Below are 24414 nucleotides of genomic sequence, written 5' to 3'. Positions count from 1 at the left end.
CACAAGAACTCGACGCCTTCACAGTCAGCACGTGTTGGTCTAGACTTGAACGTGTGGTCTACCACGGCTCCCAACCTACTCGACCCGTCCGTCGCCTCGCGGTAACAAAGCAACACCCTTTCATCCTCGACAAACTGACAATGGAACTTCCCGTCATCCCGCGTCCATTGAGCGTTCATGAAACAAGCTTTCGGGGTACCCAGCCGTGCACAATGGAATTGTGAACAATGACTCTTGGCTTTTAGGTACAATGGAGCGGAACTAATAGCAGCCATGGGACATGTTACGGGAGAGCAGTTGTACTGTTCACCATAGACGGGTGAGATGCATCGACTAATAACTTGCTGGGATTCCTTGACCTCGAGCGCATCCCTCGTCTTCCCCTTCTGCACGTTCCTTCCTCCCCTTCTTCTACTTTAACAAAGTGCAGGCCACTTCCAACTGTAGTTCGTTCTCGAGTCTTCCTCCGCCAAGAACTTTCACATCTCGAGTCTTGACACTCGACAGACAGACACTCGACAAGTCAAGTCTCACCACGAAAGCAAACATGATGTCCTTCTCACCCCTCTCCACAGCCGGAGCAGCAGCAAAGCAGGTCTTTGCCCTCCTCCTCCTCCTCCTCACGATGTTCACCCCCCTCGTCGCCTCCCACGCCATTCTGGCAACCCCCATCCCCTACGCCGCCTCTCACCAAAAAAACGGCCCCATAGACGGTACCACCTTCCCCTGCCAAGGCGGTGCGGGCGCCACCTACCAACTCCCGGCCTCCGGCTACAACATCTTCCCGCTCGGCTCCAAACAGCCTCTCGTCCTCCAAGGAACCGCCGTCCACGGCGGCGGCTCCTGCCAGATCTCCATCACCTACGACAACCCGCCCACTCCCCAATCGAAATTCAAAGTGATCAAATCCATCGAAGGCGGCTGCATCGCCCGCAACGAACCCGGCAACCGGCCCGGGGGGACCGAATCCGCCGAGAAAGTCAACCCGGATCAGTACGAGTACGTAATCCCCGACGACATCCCCACGGGCAACGGCACCATCGCCTGGACGTGGTTCAACAAGATTGGGAATAGAGAGATGTACATGGCTTGTGGGGGAGTGCAGCTGACGGGCACGGATAAGCCGGGCGCGAAGGAGACGTTTGAAAGGTTGCCGGATATCTTTATGGCGAATATTGGAAACGGGTGTGGCACGCCGGATAGTAAGGATGTGCTGTTTCCTAATCCGGGAAGGGATGTGGAGAAGGCGAATGGTAAGACGAGGCGTTTGCGACGCCTACGGGGCAGGGGTGTCAGAAGCCCACGGCTGGGGGAGCTGGGGGTGGTGCGGTGACGAGTGCCGCTGCTGGCGGTGCTAGTGCTACCGGAGCTACCGGAGCCGGGGCCATGACTACGGCTCCTTATCCCGTTGCTAATAAGACCGCAACGGCCGTGACCGGTGCGCCTACAGTAAGCGGGAACACATTCGCACCCGGTGTCTTCATCACCAAGCCATCGGTCGACGGCGGCGCTCCAGTAGCGACAGGGGCAGCTTCTGTTCCTCCTGCTTCTTCCGTTGCTGCTCCTCCGGTCTCTTCCGTTTCTGCTTGTTCAGCCCCTACAGACGCCGCTACCTCTCCCTCCGTCCCCTCAACCCTCTTAACCTCCACCATCCCCGCCTCCGCCTCCCCTCCCCCTCCCGCCGCCAACCCCCCCGCCATCACCGCCGCCCCCGTCGCGGGCAGTGGCAGTGGCACATCCGCCCCCCGCGGCGACTGCCCCGCCTCGCAAGACGGTTGGTACGTCTGCCACCTGCTCTCCAACTCCCATTACGGCACCGTGTACCACCGGTGTGCTTCGGGGAAATGGACGGCGGCAATGCAGGTGCCCGCGGGGATGCGGTGCACGATCAAGGGGGACGCGAACGGCAACGCGGAGGCGAGGGGTAAGCCCGAACAGGAGTTGACGCTGGGGCCGGTGGACGATGGTCCACTTGTGATTGTTCCGGTTACGATGACGACGGTGGCCCCGAATGCGCCGTTGAGGCCTACTGCGGCTTCGGGAGCTGCGCCTGGGAAGAGGGCTGCGCAGAACATGAAGGATATGGATGAGAATGGGGATGAGGATAAGGATGGGGATGTAGAGCTGTGGGTGCTACCGATGGAGGGGGGAAACAAAAACAACGACGGGGACGAACACAAACCCAAGCTGAAGCTCAAGAAGAGGGAAGAAGATGACCAAGACCAGGACCAAGACTCCTCCTCCTCGACGACCGCACACGAGCGGGATCTGAAGCACGACCTAGAAACGATTGCCTCAACAAAGTTGCTCCCCCGCCTCGGCCTAGAAGCCAGGAGGAAGCGCAAGGGAAGGCCAAGTGGGACTGGAGGCCCTGGCCACCACAAACCCAAACCCCATGACAAGAGGGGCAATGAGAATGAAATTGACCACCAGGGAAAGCAGGAAAAGAGAGACGAAGTGGATGATGAGTGGATGGCGGATTATACGAATATACTGTGCAAAGCAGCTGAGTCAAAGTGGCTTGCGTGGATGGATTGGAGAGAGTGCCCTAAGAAGAGAAGATAGGAGGGAGTGTAAGGTAGGGGGGGTTGAGTGGGGGTGGTGATGATTACCGCCCTGAGACTGGGGATAGTTGGAAGAAGACGGAAGAATGGGTAGGGGATGCGAGGGTTGGGTTGGGTTGGTTGCCTTTGGGTGAGGTAGGTAGGTAGGTAGGTGAGGTGGCTGTGATGGGAATCGGATATCGTGGGAAAACGCAGGATGGGAAAGAGGATGATGGACGAATCAGGGGTCCGGGAATTGGTTGGAGGATGGGGATGGTCTATGGGTAACTTAACTTGCTTCAAGCATGGAGGAAGGGAGGATCTCTCACAAGAGCGGATTGCAGGCTCTTGTTTTCATTCTTTCTTCATCTGTCATTTCATTTACTTTCCATTAATTCTTTTTAGCATACTTATATCCCCCTTTGCTCAAGGTGCGATGTCATTCTCGCATAGGCATAGCTTGATAACGCGTGTGTGTCAAAATTGCGATGCTCATGATTGCCGTTGGCTGTTTGTTATCTTTCGTTGCTTTCTTTGGTTTGGGAAGTTGTCGAAGAAGGAGGCGACTTAGTTGTCTCAACGAGCTACCTTACTTGTCACGAGGCCTTAAAACCAGCCACCTTTGTGGTTAGGTATGTTCATCGCAGTGCACAAAAGCGCAGCGCCCACGCTGATCAATTGTCCATGAGTGGGTAAGTGAAAGCTAGGAGCGGTTGTTCTCAACGCCGGACGCTGGTCGCTCTGACTGTGAACCACAAGATACCTAGAACCACGAGATATTGTCGAGAGCCCGTGCCCTGGGCGCCCATTCACAAGGCTTCCTATCAAGTCACACACCCTTCCTGTCTATTTAGGCTGGCCTAGTTTCCGTTTCCCCTCTTCCGTTCAGGTTACCACTACAGAATCAAGCCCCCTTTTCTGTCGTCGCCTTTCCAGCCTTCAACAGATATCCATAACAATTGCCTTTCAGCGAACGACCTGCAGAGTACTGAGATCGAGCAGTCGTTGTTACGTACATACGAGAGCGTCGACAAAAGACCGTGAACCCATCAAGCACCCAAGCCAAAGAAAGGGGTGGAAAGGTCGAGGAACATCGGGAGGCTGGACAAACTACAGACGGGAGTTAACAGAGAGCGGAATGCGACGCACAATACCGGAAATCTCGACGACGAAAAAAAAGAAAACAGGGACAAAAGTTGAACAACACGGCAACATGATGCAGGATAAAATGTCAGGATACCTAGGGCTGCTATTTTGAGAAACGATGTCGTTGATATCCGAGGTGTGCATGCATGTTTGATGAGTTTGGCATACATAGTCCCTAGATCCAGCCAATTCTGATACAATTTACTGCCGAAATGGCCGAGTGGTCTAAGGCGCTTGACTTAAGTTTGATTTTCTCCAATCTTAAGGTCTTCAAGTTCTCGCGAGAGAGCGTGGGTTCGAACCCCACTTTCGGCATCATTTTTGTGTTTTTTTGCTGCTGTTTTTAGCCTTTAAACAGCTTGGTCGTGAAGTGCGATGTTGAGGATGTTTTGTTTTTGTACTGTGGTCGTTTTTTGCAGGAGCGTTTGTATTTTTACGAGTCATTTTCGGTGTTTGGCACCCGGTGGCCCCGTCCCGATCCGGCCATGTTGCGACCGGAGCTCTTCGGTGCCCGAGGGCCCTCGGCGGGGGCGCTTATCGCGGTACAGTCCGGCCCCTGATAAGGTACCCCGCATCCCGGGTGTTCCCGTCATGCGGAGTCGGCAGTTTGAGCGAGCCGACTAGGGCGACTGTGTAATCGCCCAGGGCGACTGTGTGGGGCTATACAAATCTCAAGACTGCACGGACCGCAACTCCAAGGCTTGGCATCAAGTCTGCTTGGCCAAATTCACGACAACCATCGATCTTCAGAGACACGAATTTGAACTTCAACAACGAGAGCTCAAAACAATCTTTTTCGATACGCTAATTTCACATTCAAACGCGGGGGCCTCTCGCCGGCCCCTTGCACCCCCGGAACTAACCCTAACTAACCCTAACTAACCCTAACACCTAACACTAACCGCTAACCCTAATACTAACCTTGGGGTATTTGGGTAAGACTTACACCTTGTCTCCACACAGTCGCCTTAGGCAGTTACACAGTCGCCTTAGGCAGTTACACAGTCGCCTTAGGCAGTTACGTAGTCGCCTTAGGCAGTTACACAGTCGCCCTAGTCACCTCGAGTTTGAGCCGGTCACATCGGCCGATAGCATCATTGTCACCGCTCATACAGTCATCCTTGGTATCACGCTATCACTGTCAGAGGCCAGGGGATCCACTGGGCGTGCACGTGCCCAGCTGGGCTGGGATATAAGGGATTTATCCAAATGCCAAAGCTTCGAGTCTATAGAGCCAGTTTTACACACATACACATAATCAAGCCATGTTGAACCCTATATCGATTATTACCTATAATATTATAATTAAAAATCTTATTAATTCGACCGTTGAAGCTATCGCCAATAACGATAACCGATTAAACGATTACTAATAATATTTATAATTAAAATTAATAACGTTACTTTTAATAGCCCAAAGATTAGCCGGCCTAGGAGGATACCTTTATTTTTATAGCCTAAAACTTTAATTTTTAAAAGTATATTAATCCTAATAATTGTATAGCCTAACTAATTAAACCTACAAAGCCCAATATCGCTAACTATTAAGGGGAAGTTCCTGCTAAAGAAATTAAAGAAGCTAAAAAGGATAAGAAAATTACTTTATTTATTACTGCTAAACTTTACAGCTTCTATTATAAATATAATTACTGTAATTATATAATTAAGAAATTAAATTAGCGTATAAAAATTAAAACCTTCTTTAACTTAAGTATTAAGAAAATTATGTTAAATTAGTAAATATTTAAAACCGTTAGAAATAATTATTAGGAAACTAACTTTACTAAACGTATTAATTTATATAAATAATACAATAATTTTAATAAATTTATTACTTTTAACGACCGTAAGGTAAAAAAATTCGTTCGGGTAAATTTATTAATATTTTTAAACCCTTATATAGAACTAACTGTAATTAATATAATTAAACCTTTTATTAGGAGGTAATTATAGCCCTCTATATTATTAGAAGAATTATTAAAATAAATAAATTAAACTTATAATTCCCGGAATTTTATATAATTATAAAATCGAATCCTTATACTATTTAGGTAAATAACTACTAACTTTAATATAATAAAGAAATCGAAAGAAACTTTAATTTTAAAATCTTTTTCCCTACTATAGTTAAAGACTTTTGTAAAGTAGTAATAATTAATATTACTTAGGGAAAAGATTGCGCCCTTTTATTTAAGGGTATTACGTTCGCAATTACGTTAGGCAGTAAACTTATTAAAGAGGATGTTCCTAATAATAAATAAAACTTTAGCTTAAAGGTCGAAGGATAGGGAAAAGTTATAAATAAAAATAGTAAGTTTAGGAAGAATATTAATAAGAATAAGTATATTTCCCCCTTATCCTTACTAGCGAATAAATAATTATAATAATCCCTATATAAAGTTTATAAGTAGCCGGACTATAATATAAATAAGTACTAATTATATTAAATTATAATTTATTTATAAAAGTTAAATCGATAGTTTGATTATTAAAAAACGTACTATTATTAATTTAAAGAAGGATAAGAATTTTAAAGAAACTATCAACCGTCTACGAACTTAGTAGGATGATAAGGATTAAAATAATTAATTCTATAAACGCCGGGTAAATAAAAATAGTTATTTAATACTTATAGCGAAACGTAGTATTATATACTTACTAAGAAATTCTATAATCTTCGATTTAGGTATAATAATATATATTTTTAATAAAATTAATCGTTTTAAAGACTTTACCCTATTAAATATTAATAATTACGTATAAGCTAAAAATAAACGGATTCTTATCGAAAAATATAATACTATTATAATTATAATTTAAAACGACGTTGGAAATAGAGAACTCCAATTCCCTAATATCGCTCTAGTACCGAATATAGTTTATCACCTCGTTTCCTTAAAATAATTCGAAAATAAATAAATTTACTAGGACTATAAAAATAGTTATTTACGCTCCCGCCTTACGGATTCCCTTATTTATTATATCCCCTCCAAATATAAATAATTTATTTTAACATATATTTCTTTATAGAATAGCGCTAACGAATCTTCTTTTACTATATAGTATATAAACTATACTAAACGAAAACCCTAAGAAAGTAAGCCCTTTCGCTAGTATTTTTAATTTGGCCACCCGGGACCCGAAATTTTAATTAAATTAATAAAGTAGAAATATAGCGTACGATTTAAGAGACTAGATATAATATATTACGAACTATATACTAAGGCTAAATTAAAGCGCTAAGTATATAGAAAAGTTCGTAACTACTTAGAGGACTTTAAATTACAATTAGCTATCGATTTCTTCTTTTATAAGAAAATAAAAGTAGAAGGTTGAAAATATTTAAATTTAATAATAATTATAGACCGGTAATTTAAATTCGTTTAAATATATTATTTAAGTAATAGAGAAGACGAATTTATTATTACCTATTTGAAATCCTTCTATATAAAATTATCGATTTAATACTAAATTATACTTCGGGTAATCGAATACAATAACGAAATAATTAGTAGCAAAAAGGTTATTACTTAATTTACTATAAAGGGAATTAATATTAAACCCTTAGCGCCTTATATATAAATTTAAAATAATAGCGTAGAGCGTTTAAGGGGTATAATTAAAATTAAGGGTATAGTAATATAATTAAGTATAAATCTTCCTTATAAACTATAAATAGAAATTATTAGAATAGTTGTATATTATTTAATTTAACCCCTAAGGCGGAATATTATTAGAAATTTCCTTAAGACTGATTCGAAATATATTACTAATTTAGAAACGGTATTATTCCTCTATTAGACCCCTCCCCTATTATCGTACACCTTAAAATATACAGTTGTAAAGCTTTTATTCTTATAATAAAAATTATAAAAGAATAGAACAAATTTATGAAATTTAAAGACTATACTTAAATCGGCTATTTAATTAGATATTAATTAACGAATATTTATAGGATTTAGAATCCCTATATTAACTTTATTATTATTATACGAAATATCGTATTTAATAAAGACGAGGTCTTTCCTAGTAGTAACATTAAAAAAATCTATAATACCCTCAATATCTCCCTTAAAAAATTAACTACATAATTAAAAGATTTTTATTAAATGGATATTATATAAATAGACATTCTATAGGTCGAGGCTATACCCGCCGTAAATAACGGAATTCTTAGCCCCGTTATCCAAAACTTTCTTACTAAAATTGAAAATATACTAGGGGAAGAAGAGGAATTAGGGTCTTTAGAAATATAAATATAATTTAAATCTTTAAAAGTCCTATAAGTACTAAAAATATAGTTATAGAGTCTAGAACCCTTACTATCGCTACCCGTATAATCGCTATCAGATTTATAAAATGCAGTTTTAAATTCGAAAGATAAAGAAGAGGGCTATTTCTCTACCCCTCCTAATAACCTAATTACATTTCTAATAATTAATTTCTTTCATTTAAAAAAAAAATTATAGCCAATTATAAATTAATGCCTTTATTAGGCCGCGTCGTTCCTATTTACAAAGGGTAGTCAGCCTATAGGCCTCTAGGGAAATAAAGTCGTAGACTACACCTTCTTAGAATAAATAAGAAAAAGGGGTATTAATATCGATCCTAATTATAATCCTAAATTAAAAATAATAAGGGAAATTATTAACTACTATAAAGTAAAGGGTATATTAAAGACCCTTTATCGAATTAAAGTTCTACCCCTTCTAAAGTACTATAATAATTTTAATTCTTACTCCTTTAGGGAATTTTTTAAGGATATAAAGAAGGAATACCTAAACGAATATAAGAATAAAATATTCTAGAAGTAAATTAATATTAAGGATGTAAAAGATAATAAACTATTCGGTTCGATATAGGTATATACTTACAAATTCAATTGAAACGGCTGGTTTCTTAAATATAAAATACATTTAATTATACGTAAGGACTAATAATTTAAAAATAGTATACGTAAAACGTACGTAGCGATTTTAGCTATTAGGTCGTTCTATATCCTAATAATTATAAGCACTTACTTTAATTTCGATTTAATTTAGTACAATATAAAGAACGCTTTTATTAATACTATATTTAATAAGGTAATATTTATAAAAGCTCTCCCTAAATATATTAAGAAAGGTTAGGTATTCTAATTACTACGCGCAGTATATAATCTATAGAAGTTTCCCTTTCTCTAGTAATAAGAATTTATTAAAACCTTCGTAACTATAAATATAAACTTTTTCCCTATAAAACTTAATATTCTAATTAAAAATAATATATTCCTCTTCTTCTAGATCGATAATATTATTATTACTTATAAATATAGGGATCAAAAAATTATTATAATTAAAGGGGTAATAATTACTATAGAGAGGAAATATTAATTAACGGGTAGAAAGCTACTAAAATAATTCTTAGGCATCGAAATTATTTAAAATTAAGAAAAGAAATTAATTTAATTATTATAACGCAATTATATTTAGAAAATTACAAAGAAGGTTAAGCGTATTAAGAAACTATACTCTATATTTATAACTAGAAAGGAATTCTTATTTTACTAAAATAATATAGCCCCGTACGAAATTTACTGTTATGGGGCTAGAGCCTAGGGGTTAAGCTTGGCTGATGCTAAGCTGTGTCCTGCATTATCGATAGGGAGCCTGCCTTATCGATAGGGATGCGAGCCTTTTAGTTGGCTAGACCCGTATAATTGCCTAGCCTGTGCGCTCTAAACGACCTGTACAAAACCTTCTCTTGACTATACCCTTCTAGTATAGTCTTCCTTCTTACTCTCTTTATTAAATATATTATTTCAACCTTATACGACTGCTCACTGTGCTTTACTCTTGCAAACCCGCTACATTTACACATATTAAATCAAAATCGGTTCGATTCTCTATATTATTATTACGTTGCAATTAAATATAACCTTTCTAATCTCTAGATTTATTCAATTTAATTTAAATACCAATCTAATATATTATACGGTTAGAAATCGAATTTTATTCTAGCTTCTTACAACTTAAAACTATATCCTTTAATTAAAGAGTAAAAACTATTAGGACTTCTACATTATAATTAATTCTTTATTTATAAATAATTCTCTTAATCGAAAGAATTTATAAGTATTTATATTTAAATTTTTAAGCGTTATAATCGATTAGCGAACTAATAAATAGGATATAATTACAACTTTATTTATAAAGGCCGAATTACTATCCCTTAATTAAGGAACTAAGGAGGCTATTTATGTTCGCTATCTCTTTAACGAATTTACCTTAGAGTTCGAACATTAAGAGGCTACGCCTATAAACTATAATAATAAATAAATGATATAATTTATTATAAAGGAAGGAGGTCAGCTCGTAATTAAATTTAAATACGTCGATATATATAAATTTTAAATTAAAGTAAACTTAGGAGAGAAAATTCGTAAACGTAATCTACATACCTACTAAAGAATAGATCGCGGATAGCCTTATAAAGAGCCTCCTTCTTATAATATATTTAAAATCTATAAAATAATTGGGACTTATAGAATTATAGCGGCTATAAATTTAATTACAAGAGTTTAATAGCGGAAACATTATTATAGGCCGCCCGAAAGGTATAGAAGATTCTATAGAGGAGGATTCGGGCAACGAATTAATAAATATAACAGTAAATATAATAAAGTAAAATTCTTACAAATAAAAAATTAAAAATTACTATAACGAAGAAGTAATTTGGAAATAATATTATTTCTAACTAGTTTTAAGAGGATTTTAGGGCATTTTAGGGCATATTTAGGTAGATCTAGCGTAGTTTGTATACTAGATTTAAAGGGGTGTGTTAGAGGCTAGGGGATCTACTGGGCGTGTACGTGCCTAGCTAGCTGGGATATAAGGAATTTATCCAAATACCAGAGCTTCGAGTCTGCAGAGCCAGTCTTACACACATACACACAATCAAGCCACGTTGAACCCCATATCGATTATTACCCATAATATCACAATCACCGGCCTTTCAACTTTGATCGCTACGCTTTTCCTCGATTTGGCGCTACTCTAGGCTACCAAGCTACCTCCTCGCCGCTCCCGAGCTACCGGTCGTCGGCATTCGACGTGTTACGCAACTACAACCCTCCATCATTTCCCCTTCAGCGATCTTTATCTTCCGCTTATCTCGCACGCCTGATCTTCAATTCCCTTCAACCCTCACTCACATCCTCCCTCAAAGATGCGCCTTAAATCCCTTTCCCTTCCCACCATCTCCTTCCTTAGCCTCCCCCTTCTTCAACGCCTCAATAACCTCCTTCGCCCCTCTCAACCCACTCCTCGCCGCTCCCTCCATGAAACCCCTCCACTCCTCCGCCGTCTCCGTGCCCGCAAAATGCACATCACCAAACGGCTCTCTCAAGTTCGCATCTCCCTTTCCCGGCCCTTCATACTTCCAAGTCCTCAACAGCTCCTCCACCTCCTTCCCTTCCCTCGGCAGTACCCTCGGAGGTGGAACCCCCATCGCATTCCATTCTCTAACCGTAAATGAAATGGGCTGTTCCGCACCTTCCTTCTGCTCCTTCTCTCTTTCGTGCTCCCCCTCCCTACTTGTATCACGTCCCCTCGGCAGTGGAATCTCCACCCCCAACTCCCCCATCCTCTCCCCAAACACCCTCCTCAAATGCATCCACACCGGGTTTGCCTCCCAGTCAATCCCTTCCTCCGGCTCCTCCACTTCGTCATCCGCCGAATAGGTATTCCTAATCCAATCCCACACTTCGTCCCCCTTCTCGGCTGCACACCAGCAGGTTAAACTCCACACCTTTTTCGTGTTCTTGCCACCTTCCTCTTCACTTGTGTCCCTCACCCAGGAAATCGGTCCGTCTAGCTCTCGAGTAACACGACAGACCATTGACCCCGAAAGCCCCGCCTCGCGCCACCAGGGCTGGTTGAAGTAGAAGGTTACCGTGGCGAACTCGCCGCGGTTTCCGCTGTGGCCGCTGTGGCGGTTGATGGAGGCGATTTTGTGGGGAGGGAGAGGGGGGTGGAAGGTTATGGCTCTGGGGAGGTGGGAGAATAAGGGGGAGTAGAAGGCGGGGGCGGTGGTGAGGAGGACCTTTTTGGCGTGGAACGTTTTGGTGTTGGTGCTGGGAGTGGAACTGGGGGATGGTGAGGTTGCGATTTTGCATGGGTGAGAGGGGTGGCCACTTTTGCCGACGAAAACGGTTTGTTGGGTGATCTTGTTGACGATGGTGGAGAGATGGATAGTTCCCTTGGGAAGAAGGTCAACAAGGTTGGTGACGAACGCTTGCGGTCCCTGCGGGACGCGGAGATGGTGAGCGCCGCCGCCAGAGGAATCGGGGTGAAAGTAGAGGTTGGCAAGCCCGCCACCGGCGGCAATGTGGTCGATGACGTAGAGAGCCGAGACGCAGGCTGGGTGAACGCCGAGGAGAAAGTTGGTGAGGAAGTGAGCTTCGTGGTGGATCACCTTGCTATGTAAGAAATCAGCTTCCACGAGCCCGAGGAAGGAGACCGCGTCAAGGAACAAGGCGTCGGGGCCGTGCCAGGTTTCCGAGAGATGGGAGATGCGGCGGTAGAATCTCTGGATTGCGGGGTCTTCGATCAAGGACCTGAAGGAAAGTTGGAAGTCCTGAGGTGGCCAGACGACTTTTTCAAGCGCGGGGATATTTTCGGTAACTCGGGGGCCGTCTTGGATCCCGTCGTAACGCTGTTGGAGGCTCAGACCCTCTCTGTGCTGCTTGTTGAGGTTGATCTTGAACTTCTTGGCCAGAGAGAGCATCTCGGTGTGGGTGTCGCCAATGGACGTGATCCTGGCCGTATCATGCGTGGAAGCTGAGTGGCACTGGCCACCGACGTAGTTGTTCCGTTCGAGGATAGCGATTGTCAAGCCTGCTTTGTGTAGTTCCACGGCTGCTCTTATGCCGCTCAGGCCAGCGCCGACTATGACCACATCGACTTTCAGCTCGGGGTCTGAAGCCGAGTCGGAAGCCATCATGAGATGGTCGTTAGTATTACCAAAAAGAGCCGCAAGTTAAGGGTGGGTAGCTATGCTGGAGTCGCGCAAATGTGCCGGATATTGACTGGAGGTGGTGGTAGTTGAAAGAGAGGACAAAGGAGGTAAGTTTATTCGGTTCAAGGTCGTCAAGCCCACCGAAGATATCCGGTTCGGTTGGAGAAGGTGAATGCTCCATTGCAAGGACGTGAGCCTTGCTAGGCAGGTGAAGGGGTGTGGAGGAAGTGACATAACACAACGGTTGCCATCTTTATGTTGCGTGGTGCTGGTCAACATCGGCTGGTAACAACGATCCAACACGGGCGGGTTGTTGGCTGTTGCCGTGTTGGCCTTTGAACCTGGTCCCATTCATCAACTTCCAACATTCACGTAGCGGCATCCGAATCACCTCTCCAACCTCACCGACGTCCTATATTATGGTTTCCGCCTTTTCCTTTGCAAACATCCTGGAGTAAACGAGGCAGATATTATGGATAAAATGGCGGAGGGAAAAATATCCCATCACCGTCCGATGTGGCGTCACTCTCTGCGAGCGAGCTTCATCGGTGAAATTCGGGAAACTTCAAAAGTGAAGCCGAAAGCACAACTAATTGACGTGGGGATATCACCAACGCCTACTCCGTCATCGCTGGCTAGACTTCGGCGTATACTTTTAGACGTAATATAGGGAACATCTTCAGCATTCGACAAAGAAGTCGATACGGTAAGATTGATCCCGATATGAAACCAAACGATACAAAGAGAACCACGGACCACGGTTACAATGTCTCGGCTTGAAATATGTCAAGATAGCTTCGCCAGGGAATGAAATCTACAGGTACCTAGAAAGTAACAGAATGGTTGTGAAGAAAGACTGAAGGGAGATGTACCCGGTCATGAACTGCCATCCGATTGTTTGAAGGTACAGTTCTGGGGTACTTACAATAACACTGTGGTGTATGTAACGGGTACTTACGACGCTCTTTACATTGCAGACGGGAAAGATTACGGAGCCCAAAACGGCGGGGACGGTTAACCAAGCTGAGTCCGCAAACGGGACCGAAATTCATGGTCACAGGGACAACCCCAGCTACACGGCTTGCGGTCCAACCAACATAACACAGCAAATACACAGCTACAAGAGATGAAGGCCAATGAGACTGTCCAGCGTCGGAAGACTCAACTACAAGTTTCATCTGCAGACTGCTGAATCGTAAATGTTTAAGTAGCACTCTGGTGGGTTACTACCCCGCGTTTCATACCGTCTGGTCTGTGCGGTCCGTTTCGTTTGATCAGCTGCACATGCACAGCACCTGATCCTGACACCTGCGCCTGCCATCCCGTCTCCCCCGTTCGGGCTCCTGACCGGGAGTCGGGTGGACTGTTGCACTAGCGGAGGACGAGACCCTGGAATTCTGTGCTCCTGTGGCCACTGCACTGTCCCACCATGGACGCTATCGTTGTAACAATGGCCCCTTTCCTACTGATACGCTAACAGTGACCGCCTAACCTAACAGCCTAACAACAGGCAAGAACCTGGAACCTGGAAATGGCAACCACGCCGCCAGGGAACGTCACTGTCAGCCTCAACTCACCTGCAACAACCACTCAACCTTCGACGTCGGGTGACCATCTCTTCACTCCTTCCTCCAACCACTCCCAACAACGAACCACCTTCGACATCCTTTCCATCATAAAGTTCCCTCGGCGTCGCGTCTTCTCACCATTCTCCATCCAGGAACATCACCAGGATCCCGGCTAGGAGGAACAGGGGATGGTTGCTGCCCTCTCAACATCCCAGCATAACAAACAAATCCACGACCACCCTGCCAGTGCCTGCATCATCATCGCCAGCGACAGACAGCGTCATCCTCATTGACGTCGTTATTCGCACATCCCCTTGATCAAGTCAAACATCTGCCACAATGTCATCCAGACCATCAAAACGGGCCAAAACTGGTCACGGCCCTCTCCGTGTCACCCGCGTTCAACCACACCGACAATGTGCCAATCGCCCCCCTCGGTTCTGGCACTTCCTGGACCTGCCCGCCGAAGTCCGCAACATGATCTACTCCCAACTCCTCACCATCCCCACCGCCGCCGACGTGGCCGGCGTCTGGGAAACCCAGCCCCGTCTCGACCTCAGCCTTTTGTACGTCGACAAGCAGATTTCTCGTGAGGCCGCCTTCGTCCTTTATAGTATGAACACCTTCGTCTTCCTCGAGCCCTGCGACGAGCACCGAGACCTCCACCCGGACGCCCAGGACAGCACTCTCCACCGCAGCTGCACCTGGCTCCGGAGTATCGGCCAGGCCAACGCCCTGTCGGTCCGCAACCTGCACATCCGCATCCGCGCCGAGCGCTCATCTCGTCCGGACTCGTACTACTCGGACCTGATCCTCGAGCTCTCCGGCCTGGCACCAAACCTGACCCGACTAGCCATCATCGCCGAGAAGCACGCGATGCAAGCCCGGCCCGTGCCCGCCCCCGTCCCCGCAGGGGCCGGCTCAACAGCAGGAGGACACCAGCAGGCCTTGGAGATGCACTGGCACCGCCAGTGGGACCCCAACCACGTCACGCCCATCAACACGTGGACCTTGTACCAGATGCGCATCGGCCTGCGCAAGTTTCCCAACTTGATGAGCTTGGTCCTGGCCGGCTTCGAGCAGCCCGACCGATTCTTCACGCCCCTGGCCCGCTTGATCAACAAACACAAGCACTGCAGGATCCACGTCGTGAGGCGGACTGTCGCCAGTCGGAGCTGTAGGAAACACCCCAACTTTTCGACGCTGTGGAATGAGCAGGCTGTGTTGGACCAGAATGGCAGGCCCATCCCTAAACTCGAGAAAAAGAAGAGTGGTGGTAGTGGCTCCTGTGGGGCTGGGACTGCGAGCAACACTAACAACAATCAGACTACTGATGCTACTGATGCTCAGAACACTACTACTACTGGTCAGAGTAGTGCTGCTACTGGTCAGGATGCATCTGATGCTGGCCAGAATGCTGCTGCTCAGGCTCAGGAGGAGGAGGATGATGCTGCTTCGGATGATGGTTGGCAGGATATCGAGGCTCTTCAAAGTGATAGTGGTGCTGAAGAAGATGACGAAGGCGAGGAAGACGATATGATCGACGAAATGATCGCCTAGTAGGCGGATTGTGTGTGCATTGTCATTGTCGACTCTTTACGGCAACAACAACCCGGTTCACGAATATTGTTCGAGCGTCATCCCAAGGACTTGCTGCTGTCATCTGGACTGGCCAGCTACGAAAGCGGAAGGAAGGGCAGGTTAGGAGGGATCAAAGAAGAAAGACATGGATGGTGGTTTCGACGAGGTGTTATGGCATTTACAAACGGCAAACAACTGGACTTTTCTCTTTTCGGTCAGCGATGCTGCGAACATTTCAGCATCTTTTTTTTCCGACTTTAATCCGAGAGTCCGTCCGGTTCGACTTCACCATCAGAGCAACAGGTGATATATACAAGCGAGGCGGGCTGCTTGCTGCAATTTGTTTTGTTAACCGGTGTAACGAACATGACGACGACATTTTCTCTTATTTCCTGTCATTGAGGGAATCAGGCGTTCTTCCGGGCGGGATCTTTGAAACATCGGTTTTCGGTGCCACACAGCACAGCGACGGGCAATATTCCTTTGAATCCTTTCACATGTTAGGGCGTCCTTCAAGAGGATAATGAGGATTATACCCGATTACAGCAGAACAACGACGAACTACGTGGAAGAACAGAACAACAGCTTGTGAGGTTGAAACAGGACTGGTCGGCTGGGAATGGCCTTACTCGCTTGTAACAATGATGTTCGCAGGAAAAAAAGTATGTATATCTAGTACGTCCGAGATTGCTTATACAAGGACTTGTTAATCATGAGCGAGGCAAAGCAGGCACCACAACTTCCCTACACCAGCGGGTACTCGCTCGGATGGGGGACAGATACTTAATAATGCGCAAAAATAGTTAGGAACTTAATAAAAGCGACATAAACGAAACCAAAGACGCCTTTAAACCCAATCATATAACCAGTCTCATCGTGTATGTCGCAGAAAAATCTCAAAGAGAAAAACCACCCGTCACCGCAGCTAAACCCTCACCAATGATTCCCAACCGCCCCTCAAGTGACAATGATCAGCGGATGTTGCGAAGCGTATACAGGCTCAACCTCCTCGGGCCTCCACAATACTCCTCAGCATCGCCCGAGCAAAGCTCTTCACACTGGCTACCATCAACCTCATCAAGATTAACAGAGTCCATCGCATTCCCGCAGTAGCACTCGGTCTGGTACTCCAACCCAGCATAAGTGAAACCCCTAGTGTTGCAAAATCCCACGCAAGTCTCGACAGTCATGTCGTTGCTCCTCGTGGAAGGACCCGTCAAGATCCTCTGCGCCACATCATCCCTGTGGCACCCTGAATAAAACCAACCAGGCAAGTCCGCATCCTCAAGTTCGTCCGAGTCCAAGTTACGGGCTTCACTGACCTCGCCGTTCCAGTACACCGACAAGCGATTGGCATCGCCGCAGTTGGTCATGTTCGTTGCGTCGCCTCCGCATCGCATTGAGCATTCGCGGTCTAGCACCTTGAGCGCTCGGGGAGGGTAATCGTCTTCGTCATCGGAGACGTCGTCATTTTCGGGGCCATCATAGAGCTTCGTGCCGCAGAAACACTGGCTGCCGTACTCGGTGCCGAAATAAGGGTATCCATCCTTCTCACAGGTCATCCGGCATTTATCCAACGTCATCGCCGCATCGTACGTGACTTTTCCAGTGAGTGACTTCTCCCCAGTGACGGGCGAGTCGGTATAACATCCCTGATACCGGTAGTCGCCCACGTCAGCGGGCGTCTCCATCTGCTTTTCATAGACATTAATCCTATTCCCCGCGCCACAGATCTGATCAGGGGCACCGGCGCAAGTCATGCTGCATTCCGTCTCGGGAACCTTCTGCGAGTCGAAGGGTGGGGATACGCCGCACCAGCATTCCCGGCCGTATTCGAGGCCGAAATAAGGGAAGGAGAGATTGGTGCAGTAGGCGGCGCATTTAGCGGTGGTGAGGGTGTCGTCTCCCAAAAGAGAGTTGGGGAGTAAGCGGGGCGAAGACTCGCGATAGCAACCAAGGTAGTCGAACCCTGGCACCTGGGCGTTCATGGGCGGGCGGTACAGAGCGTTGGTGTAGACTTCGATGCGCTCACCGGCGCCGCATGTTTGGTCGTTGTTGCCGGCGCAGGGGAAGGAGCAATCGGTGTCAGAGACCTTGGCGGCAAGAGTGGAGGGGGAGGTGGGAGAAAAGCCAGAGGAAGAGCTGGCGCACCAGCATTCCCGACCGTATTCAACCCCAAAATAAGGAGACGAAGAGCAGAAGACGGCGCAGGCTTCGAGCGTTAGGGTGTCCGAAGCGGTGAAGGACGTGGGCAGGAGGCGAGAGGAGGCGGAGTCGTCGCGGTAGCAGCCTAGGCGGGTGCCAGGGTTGGATGAGGGGTTGGTGTTCGCGGGGGTGAAGGTGGTGTTTTGCCGTTTGAATAGGGTGGGGAAGTGGGAGCGGGGTTTCAGGAGGTTGAGGTTGAGGTCTCTAGCCTTGGAGTTGGCGTCGGAGTTGGTGTTGTAGGGGAAGGCAGAGATGGAGGAGACGAGGAAGGGGAGGAGGAAGGCTCCTTGGAGGAGAGAGCGTTGGGGTGCCATTGTTGGCAGTTTTGGTGATAGGTTAAGGGTCAAGAACGTCTGTGAGATGAGTGCACCGTTCTCTGGAGGGGTAAAGACTGGTGCTGAGATGGTGGTGCCTCTCTGTCTATTAGTGATGAAGGAGGTATGGCGCCATCGTGGGATTTATACCACTACCCTCGCCGGAGTGATCCGGGCTTTTTGCCGGGTTGTTGATGGGAAAGAAAAGCCTACCCATCAAGAAATTCTGATTGGCATTGGCATAGCTCATCGGGTGTAAGTGGCGTGTAGGAAAAACATACCAACGCGGTCTGATGATGAGGATGTAACTGTCTTTGATGGTCTAGGGCCTGGAAAAGGGGTGGAAGGCGAAGACATCGGAGCAGTGAAGCCGAAGTCTTGGGGCTTGTTGTGGGTGTCGTGATGGGAATGCGTGGGGGTCAGTCTCGCATTCCATGAGTATATGGCCCGATATCAGGCACAGGGAGCGATAAAGGGGTGGCTCTGGGTGTCTGTCTTGGCGGTTAATGTGATGGATGTGGCACACACTCGACTCTCATGACCGGATAGTCAGCTCACCAAACGTCAGAGAGGCAATTCAGAAATAGGATATCAACCTAAAGGTGGTGTGCGACAGAGATGTTGAGGTGGGCTGGATGATTCGACTGTGGTGTCCATGGAATGTGCCCTGCCCTGAGGGGAAAGGCTCTGCGGGCAAAGTGACTCGTGAATTCCTGTGGCTACACCCAAGCGCGTCTACTATCGTAATCCCGCGATGGAATGAGGAAGTCCAACCAGAAGGCGGCCCAACTCCATGTTGTTATGGCGGAGTGATCACGAGTGCCATAGCAGCGTAGGAGGCTGGTTGGATGGTGTCGATGGTAGAATATCATCATTGGGTTGTTTGCCATAATCACCATACACTAGTTCAAGATTTATTTTCTGGTTTTGCCGACTTCATGAGAGCTGGGAGCGGGAAATATTGATTGAAGTGATTCAAAAGGAAGAAGGCGTGGTACAGGAAAGATGGTCTGTCTTGGTTGCTTGCCCCTGCAGGGAAAAGGATCCAGGCGAGGGGGAGAGCCTCGCAGTCTGGAATAAACACAGGGATTTAAAAGCGGTGGGTGACGTTTGAGTGGTGGGCGACGTTCAAGTGATGGGTGATGACTGCCACATGATCTTTGAGTTGATGCTGCGAACTCGCAGTTGCTACGCCTGGGCAGGGCCGAACCCGCAGACTCTATATGACGGGCAGGAGCATAGGGCGAGCTGGGACGGGGCGAAGAAGGTGGAAGGAAAGGGAATTTTTCCAAAGGAGTAACCCACCAAACGCTCCTTCCAAGTTAAACAGCAGTCGCCGTATGTTGTTGTGGCAGAGTGATCACGAGCGTCACACGAGAAAAGGAGCCCGATTGAGAGTGTCTCATATCATGAAAGGTCATCATTTATTTGCCTTGATGACTAGAGCTCAACTTGCTCGTACCACAGACTTCCTGAAGTGAAGCTGTTGAGCATCAGCTAGTAGCTATAATCTGTCTAGCAAGTAACCCGACCGATAATCGTGCCGCTTCTCGAGAAACTGGGCCTATAGACAAGAGTTCTGTGAATTTCGACAGTCCAGAAATATGTAAACATCGACACCATGGTATGTCTTGTCAACTTATAAACAAGTTGAATCTGCCACCACACAGGGCTTTAGTCGGTTATAGTTCCTCTCTCCCTTCTGATCGCGGACAAGTCTCGAGCGACGACCCTGATCCCGGGCCTCGTTTGTTCCCTTGTGTCCACCTACAACTTCTGATCCAGTGATATGACATGGACCTCAACGCGTGTCCAAGGCTACTCGTGGGTGTGTGGTTGAGGCAGTCTGTCGCCCAGCCTATTATACCAATGCTGGAAGAGAGTGGGGATTGGTAAAATAGGCTGGGCGACAGACTGCCTCAACCACAGTCTACACACCCACGGTTACCCACTTGGACACACATTCCTCTCTTTCTCTTGTCTCTTGATATAGACCCTTTTGTAACACACCGGTCTTGAAACCACAAAGCAAAACTCGTACAAAGCAACAGGCATATAGCAAGGGATATTCCGCCCCCCAAACTCCAACAAGATGAAATCCTTTCAATCCATACAAACACCCTTTTTCCATCGGTTCATCCATCAAATAAATCAATTCCCACAGACTTCAGACTTCCATCTCAAGCCTCATAAGTCCCAATAGGCGTCGGCGCCCTCTCACTAACCGGCGTCGCCACCCCTCCATTCGCATTCGTCCTAATACTCAACTCCGGTCTCTGACCCTGCTGGCTCATCATCATCGCGGCCACCTGCGTCGCCTGCGAATTAGCCGCCGTGGCCGTAGCCATCTGCTCCTTATTCTCCAGATTGACAATGATCTCCATCGCCTGATCGAGCCTCTCCTTCTCCACCTTAAGCTCTTTACGCTTTCTTTCCGTCTCAGGACCCTCGCTTATCAGTCTCATAAAGATCTCCGGTCCCGTACCAGAAGTGCGGCTGTATAAGCCCAATTTCTCGTGCAGGTAGGTGTCGATTACGGAGGCGACGCGGGGCAGGAGGCCGGACATGATGTGGATAGCAACGATGTCGATAAACCGGCTGGCCGCCGTCAAATAGTAGCCGCGCACGTAGGCGGCGACGGTAATTTCTTGGTCGTAGGGGTCCGGACCGATGAGCTTGAGCTCTTTGGCCATTTTGGCCTGTTCCTGTGCCAGCTCCTCCTCCGTCAGCTCCTCCATCTTACGGATTGCTGGGGATTCGCCGGTTCGGGCGGCCATCCGGAGGAAGTGCCTATGGCGCTCGAGGATGCGTTTCTCGGCTGTCTTGTTGCGCTGGAGGGCCTCTTCGTCCTTCGTGAAAATTCGCTGGGTCTCAAGGTTGTAGATGAGGTTGAGCTGGTTGCGGACTTCCTCCTTGTGCTTCTCCATGAAGGACTTCATATGTTCCACGGACTCGCGGTAAACGGCACGGTTCTTCAGGTTGGAGAAGGCGTTATCCAGGATTTTCATGACCTCGTTCTGCAGGAACTGAATAGTCTGATTGACAAAGTTCTCGAGGTGAGGACCCCAGGTTCTGGCCACCTCGGTGTAAAGCGGTTCGTAGACGGAGGCCGACACAAGCCCGGGCTGGCCGGGTATGGCGCTCCGTCTAATGATGGTGCGAAGCTCCATCAGGTTTTTGGAGCGAGGAGGGGGTCCACCGCCAGGTCCGGGAGAGAAGGGGAAGTTTCCAGGGCCTGGTGTACCCCGCATGGTGGCAGAAGTCGACGGCGACATGATCATGCGGTCGCTATCCTCGGCCTTGATTTGGCCACGGCGCTTAGAAGGAGTCATGTTGATGTCTTGAGCTAGAGACCTCTTTCTGGGAGTTTGTCCCAACGGAGCGGGAGTGGCCATCGGGCTGTTGTCGTCAATGGTAATCACGTCCGGCTCTTTGACGTTGAATTTCGGTTTGCTGCCAAGGATCCGCTTCTTGAAGGGTTCAGCAAAGAGGCAATCCCATTGACTCATGAATTCTTGCTGGAGCACGCGGGTTTTGACGTTTGTTGCGAATTCCGCCAGACTACGCATAATTTCCATCTCAGGATTCGGCGGCGGGTTGGGGAACTTTTCGAGCTGCTCCTCAATCCTAAGCAGGCGGTTGTAAACCTTTTGCTTGACCTCGGGGAGACTGAAATGAAATAGGTTAGCATCAGAGCCACACCACAAGAAGTCCTTAGGGAAAAGACGGGACTTACACCTTAGAAAATTCCCGGCCAAGAGTGATAGACAAGAACTCCTTCAACTTCTCGATACCACACCTATCACGGTACTTCTCGAAAATCTCAGGCCATTGGCCCATAGTCGCTGAGTCCGCAGTCCTATTGAAGAAGGCCTCTTCGAATTTATTCTGCTCGTCCAAGTCACTACCTTGGCGAGAAGTAATGAAGTATCCCAAGCCTGTGCGATGAGCTTGCTCGTTCAGCATCGAGAGCCAAGAGGAGAAGCCGTTCATCTCCCTAGGCAGAAGATCCGCCTTGGTCATGACGCCAACGCAGCGATCCTCTGCGTTCATCTCTTGAATCAGCTTGAAGGCGAAGCTGTTCTCAGTATCCTGATTCATGGGCACAGCCCAAAGGATGATGGCATTTTGGCGGGAAATGTATTCGCACGTAAGGTTGCGAACAACCCGCTCCAGGAACCTGTCCTCAGGGCGCTTGGCAGTGATGAAGACGCCGGGAAGGTCGTAAAAGTTGAGGTCAGCCAGGTCTGGGCCCTTCACCTCGAGGGCAACTGTGTTGGGCGAAAACTGTGCCTCTCCATGGGCCTCCTTCTCCTTGATCCGATCCAAATGCTCGCGGCGAGCGGCGTCAGATTGTCCACTCTCGTTCTTGAGACGAGGAACAAAAAAGCGGTAAGGTGTGGATGGGTTGAGGATGGCAACCTGTGCGCAGCGGAGAAGGGTCTCAATTTCCTCGGCATCGAAGCGGTCCCGAACCGTCTTGAATTCCTTCCGAGTCTGGCGACTGGGATCAAGCTTCACCCAGGGAGGAAACCTGTCCCGGTCGGTAACATCTTGAAGGGTGATAGGGTGGTTGCGAGGCACAAATGCGTAGTCCTCCTTGAGAAACACTCGGCAAGACCACTCATCGGCGCGAGAAATGAGAATATGGATAGGGCATCTGGTGCAAGTCCCACTGCTCCTTGGAAGACTGAGGCCAGCAATGGCCGACATCAAACTCGACTTTCCGGAGGATTGATCGCCGACAAGGACAAGCTCTGGCAGGCTGACAACGTGCTGAATTCCTCGCGCCTGAAGCTCGCCCAAGGCATCGTTGATATCCTTGAGTTCTTGGCCAAAGTCCTTGAGGGCTTGGCCGGGGCCGATAAAAGACCGATCCATGTTGACGAAGCTCCTGGGTGTAGGAAGGTCCTGCTCCACGACTTCGGCCTTGGTCTTCACTTCCATCAGCATGCATTCATCATCCTGGTCTTCACCGTCGACCTCCATGTCGCCAATGACTGACGCGCCAGGCGCAAGTCTGGTGTCCACGCTAGCTGTGACAAAGTTGTCAGTTGGTTATCACAGAATGAATGAGGGGATCTGGACTTGACTTACGGGCATCTGACCGCTGCATGCGTCTCTCAACTTCTGATGGTGCAAAGTCCACCGTCATGTTATCGTCGTCGTCAACTCTAGCGTGACGCGAATTCGTCATGGGCGGCTGGAAACCGGGTTCTCGCTTGATGCGGGCGTGCTGATTTGCGCGGCGCATATTCGTCTGAGTCTGTCAAGATATGTTAGAATTTTGTTGTCACAAAGTAGAGTAGAAGCAGGAACTGAATGAGGAAAGGTGAAAGTAAACTTTGCAAACTTACCATGATAAACACCGGACTCACCCTGTGAATTGCGATTCAGCAAGGAATCATGAAAACCTCAGATCCAGCTGAGGCCGATTACACCACCGACGAACCCAGTTCGTGATGATTATCTGTTGGTGACAACAATGGAGTGACGATTACAGTGACGAGATATGAGGGTATCCAGACGGGTATGAGTGAAGCTCTGGATAGAAGAGTGTGTTGATGAAAGATGGTGAAGATGTGGGTTGGGTATATGGTGAGAGAAGATGTAAGTGCCTGGAAATATTTTCCACGACCAGACAAGATGGAGGGGTAGATGGGAGAAAAAAGAAAAGAGGCAGCAGTCGAATCTCGACGACGAGAGGATGAGAGAGGCAGGTCTCAGGTCCGGCTCTTATTGGTGCTAGGCACTGCTAAGGAAGGCGGGGTAAGTGTGAGACAGCGTTAACAGATTCGATCTTGGTGAGGAGGAAGTAAGGTGGAGGGAGGAAGTGAGGTCGAGTGTTGCAAGGAAAACGGATATCAGAGATTCGCGATAAGAATCCCAATGGAACCATCTCCCGGTGTGCCTGAATTATGGTTGGGCGTATTCAATCCCGTCCGATGTAAAACGGCGGGCCCTTGCACTTTGCAAACAATGGGCAGTCCCCTTTCACGGTTGCTACAGCAATTTCAGGCGGGGAGTGGTGACGTTGGTTGACTTGTTACCGAATGTCGA

The 24414-nt window shown here is 47.3% G+C and overlaps 5 protein-coding genes and 1 non-coding gene across 6 annotated transcripts; 3 read left to right on the top strand and 3 right to left on the bottom strand.

Annotated features, from left to right (window-relative positions):
• Window positions 1-550: 550 nt before the first annotated feature.
• B0H65DRAFT_576977 (uncharacterized protein) lies at window positions 551-2465 on the top strand (the record flags this gene model as incomplete). The annotated part of the gene is made up of 3 exons (XM_062830677.1): window positions 551-1289; window positions 1316-2356; window positions 2434-2465. The coding sequence occupies 3 exons, from the start codon at window positions 551-553 to the stop codon at window positions 2463-2465; spliced, it is 1812 nt and encodes a 603-aa protein (XP_062680912.1).
• Window positions 2466-3895: 1430 nt separating this feature from the next.
• On the top strand, window positions 3896-4004 carry B0H65DRAFT_t317. The gene has a single exon. It is a non-coding gene; the product is annotated as a tRNA-Leu (tRNA).
• Window positions 4005-10609: 6605 nt separating this feature from the next.
• On the bottom strand, window positions 10610-12817 carry B0H65DRAFT_576969 (uncharacterized protein). The gene has a single exon (XM_062830676.1). It carries the CDS (start codon window positions 12669-12671, stop codon window positions 10890-10892), a length of 1782 nt encoding a protein of 593 aa, XP_062680911.1. The 5' UTR covers window positions 12672-12817; the 3' UTR covers window positions 10610-10889.
• Window positions 12818-14511: 1694 nt separating this feature from the next.
• B0H65DRAFT_240745 (uncharacterized protein) lies at window positions 14512-15899 on the top strand. Its single transcript, XM_062822318.1, has one exon. The coding sequence runs from the start codon at window positions 14594-14596 to the stop codon at window positions 15812-15814; it is 1221 nt and encodes a 406-aa protein (XP_062680910.1). The 5' UTR covers window positions 14512-14593; the 3' UTR covers window positions 15815-15899.
• A 683-nt stretch (window positions 15900-16582) lies between these two features.
• On the bottom strand, window positions 16583-18671 carry B0H65DRAFT_240743 (WSC domain-containing protein). Its single transcript, XM_062822317.1, has one exon. The coding sequence runs from the start codon at window positions 18352-18354 to the stop codon at window positions 16807-16809; it is 1548 nt and encodes a 515-aa protein (XP_062680909.1). The 5' UTR covers window positions 18355-18671; the 3' UTR covers window positions 16583-16806.
• A 1592-nt stretch (window positions 18672-20263) lies between these two features.
• Window positions 20264-24041, bottom strand: B0H65DRAFT_240713 (P-loop containing nucleoside triphosphate hydrolase protein). Its single transcript, XM_062822316.1, has 4 exons — window positions 23712-24041; window positions 23452-23620; window positions 22091-23390; window positions 20264-22023 (listed from the first exon to the last, which is right to left on the bottom strand). The coding sequence occupies exons 1-4, from the start codon at window positions 23712-23714 to the stop codon at window positions 20535-20537; spliced, it is 2961 nt and encodes a 986-aa protein (XP_062680908.1). The 5' UTR covers window positions 23715-24041; the 3' UTR covers window positions 20264-20534.
• Window positions 24042-24414: the final 373 nt, after the last annotated feature.

Source organism: Neurospora tetraspora (assembly GCF_033439725.1).
Source record: "Neurospora tetraspora strain CBS 560.94 chromosome Unknown B0H65scaffold_5, whole genome shotgun sequence".
In the NCBI taxonomy this organism is placed as follows: Eukaryota; Fungi; Ascomycota; class Sordariomycetes; order Sordariales; family Sordariaceae; genus Neurospora; species Neurospora tetraspora.
Note: the sequence above shows the minus strand (reverse complement) of the source record. Positions and strands in the feature narration are given on the sequence as shown.

Excerpts from the sequence above, each read along its gene's own strand:
- B0H65DRAFT_576969 (XM_062830676.1), bottom strand. The coding sequence starts at position 12,671 with ATGATGGCTTCCGACTCGGCTTCAGACCCCGAGCTGAAAGTCGATGTG.
- B0H65DRAFT_240745 (XM_062822318.1), top strand. The coding sequence starts at position 14,594 with ATGTCATCCAGACCATCAAAACGGGCCAAAACTGGTCACGGCCCTCTC.
- B0H65DRAFT_240713 (XM_062822316.1), bottom strand. Across the intron at positions 23,391-23,451 it reads CATGCAGCGGTCAGATGCCC|CTAGCGTGGACACCAGACTT; the intron begins GTAAGTCAAGTC and ends ACTTTGTCACAG. Across the intron at positions 22,024-22,090 it reads GGCCGGGAATTTTCTAAGGT|TCTCCCCGAGGTCAAGCAAA; the intron begins GTAAGTCCCGTC and ends ATTTCATTTCAG.
- B0H65DRAFT_240743 (XM_062822317.1), bottom strand. The coding sequence starts at position 18,354 with ATGGCACCCCAACGCTCTCTCCTCCAAGGAGCCTTCCTCCTCCCCTTC.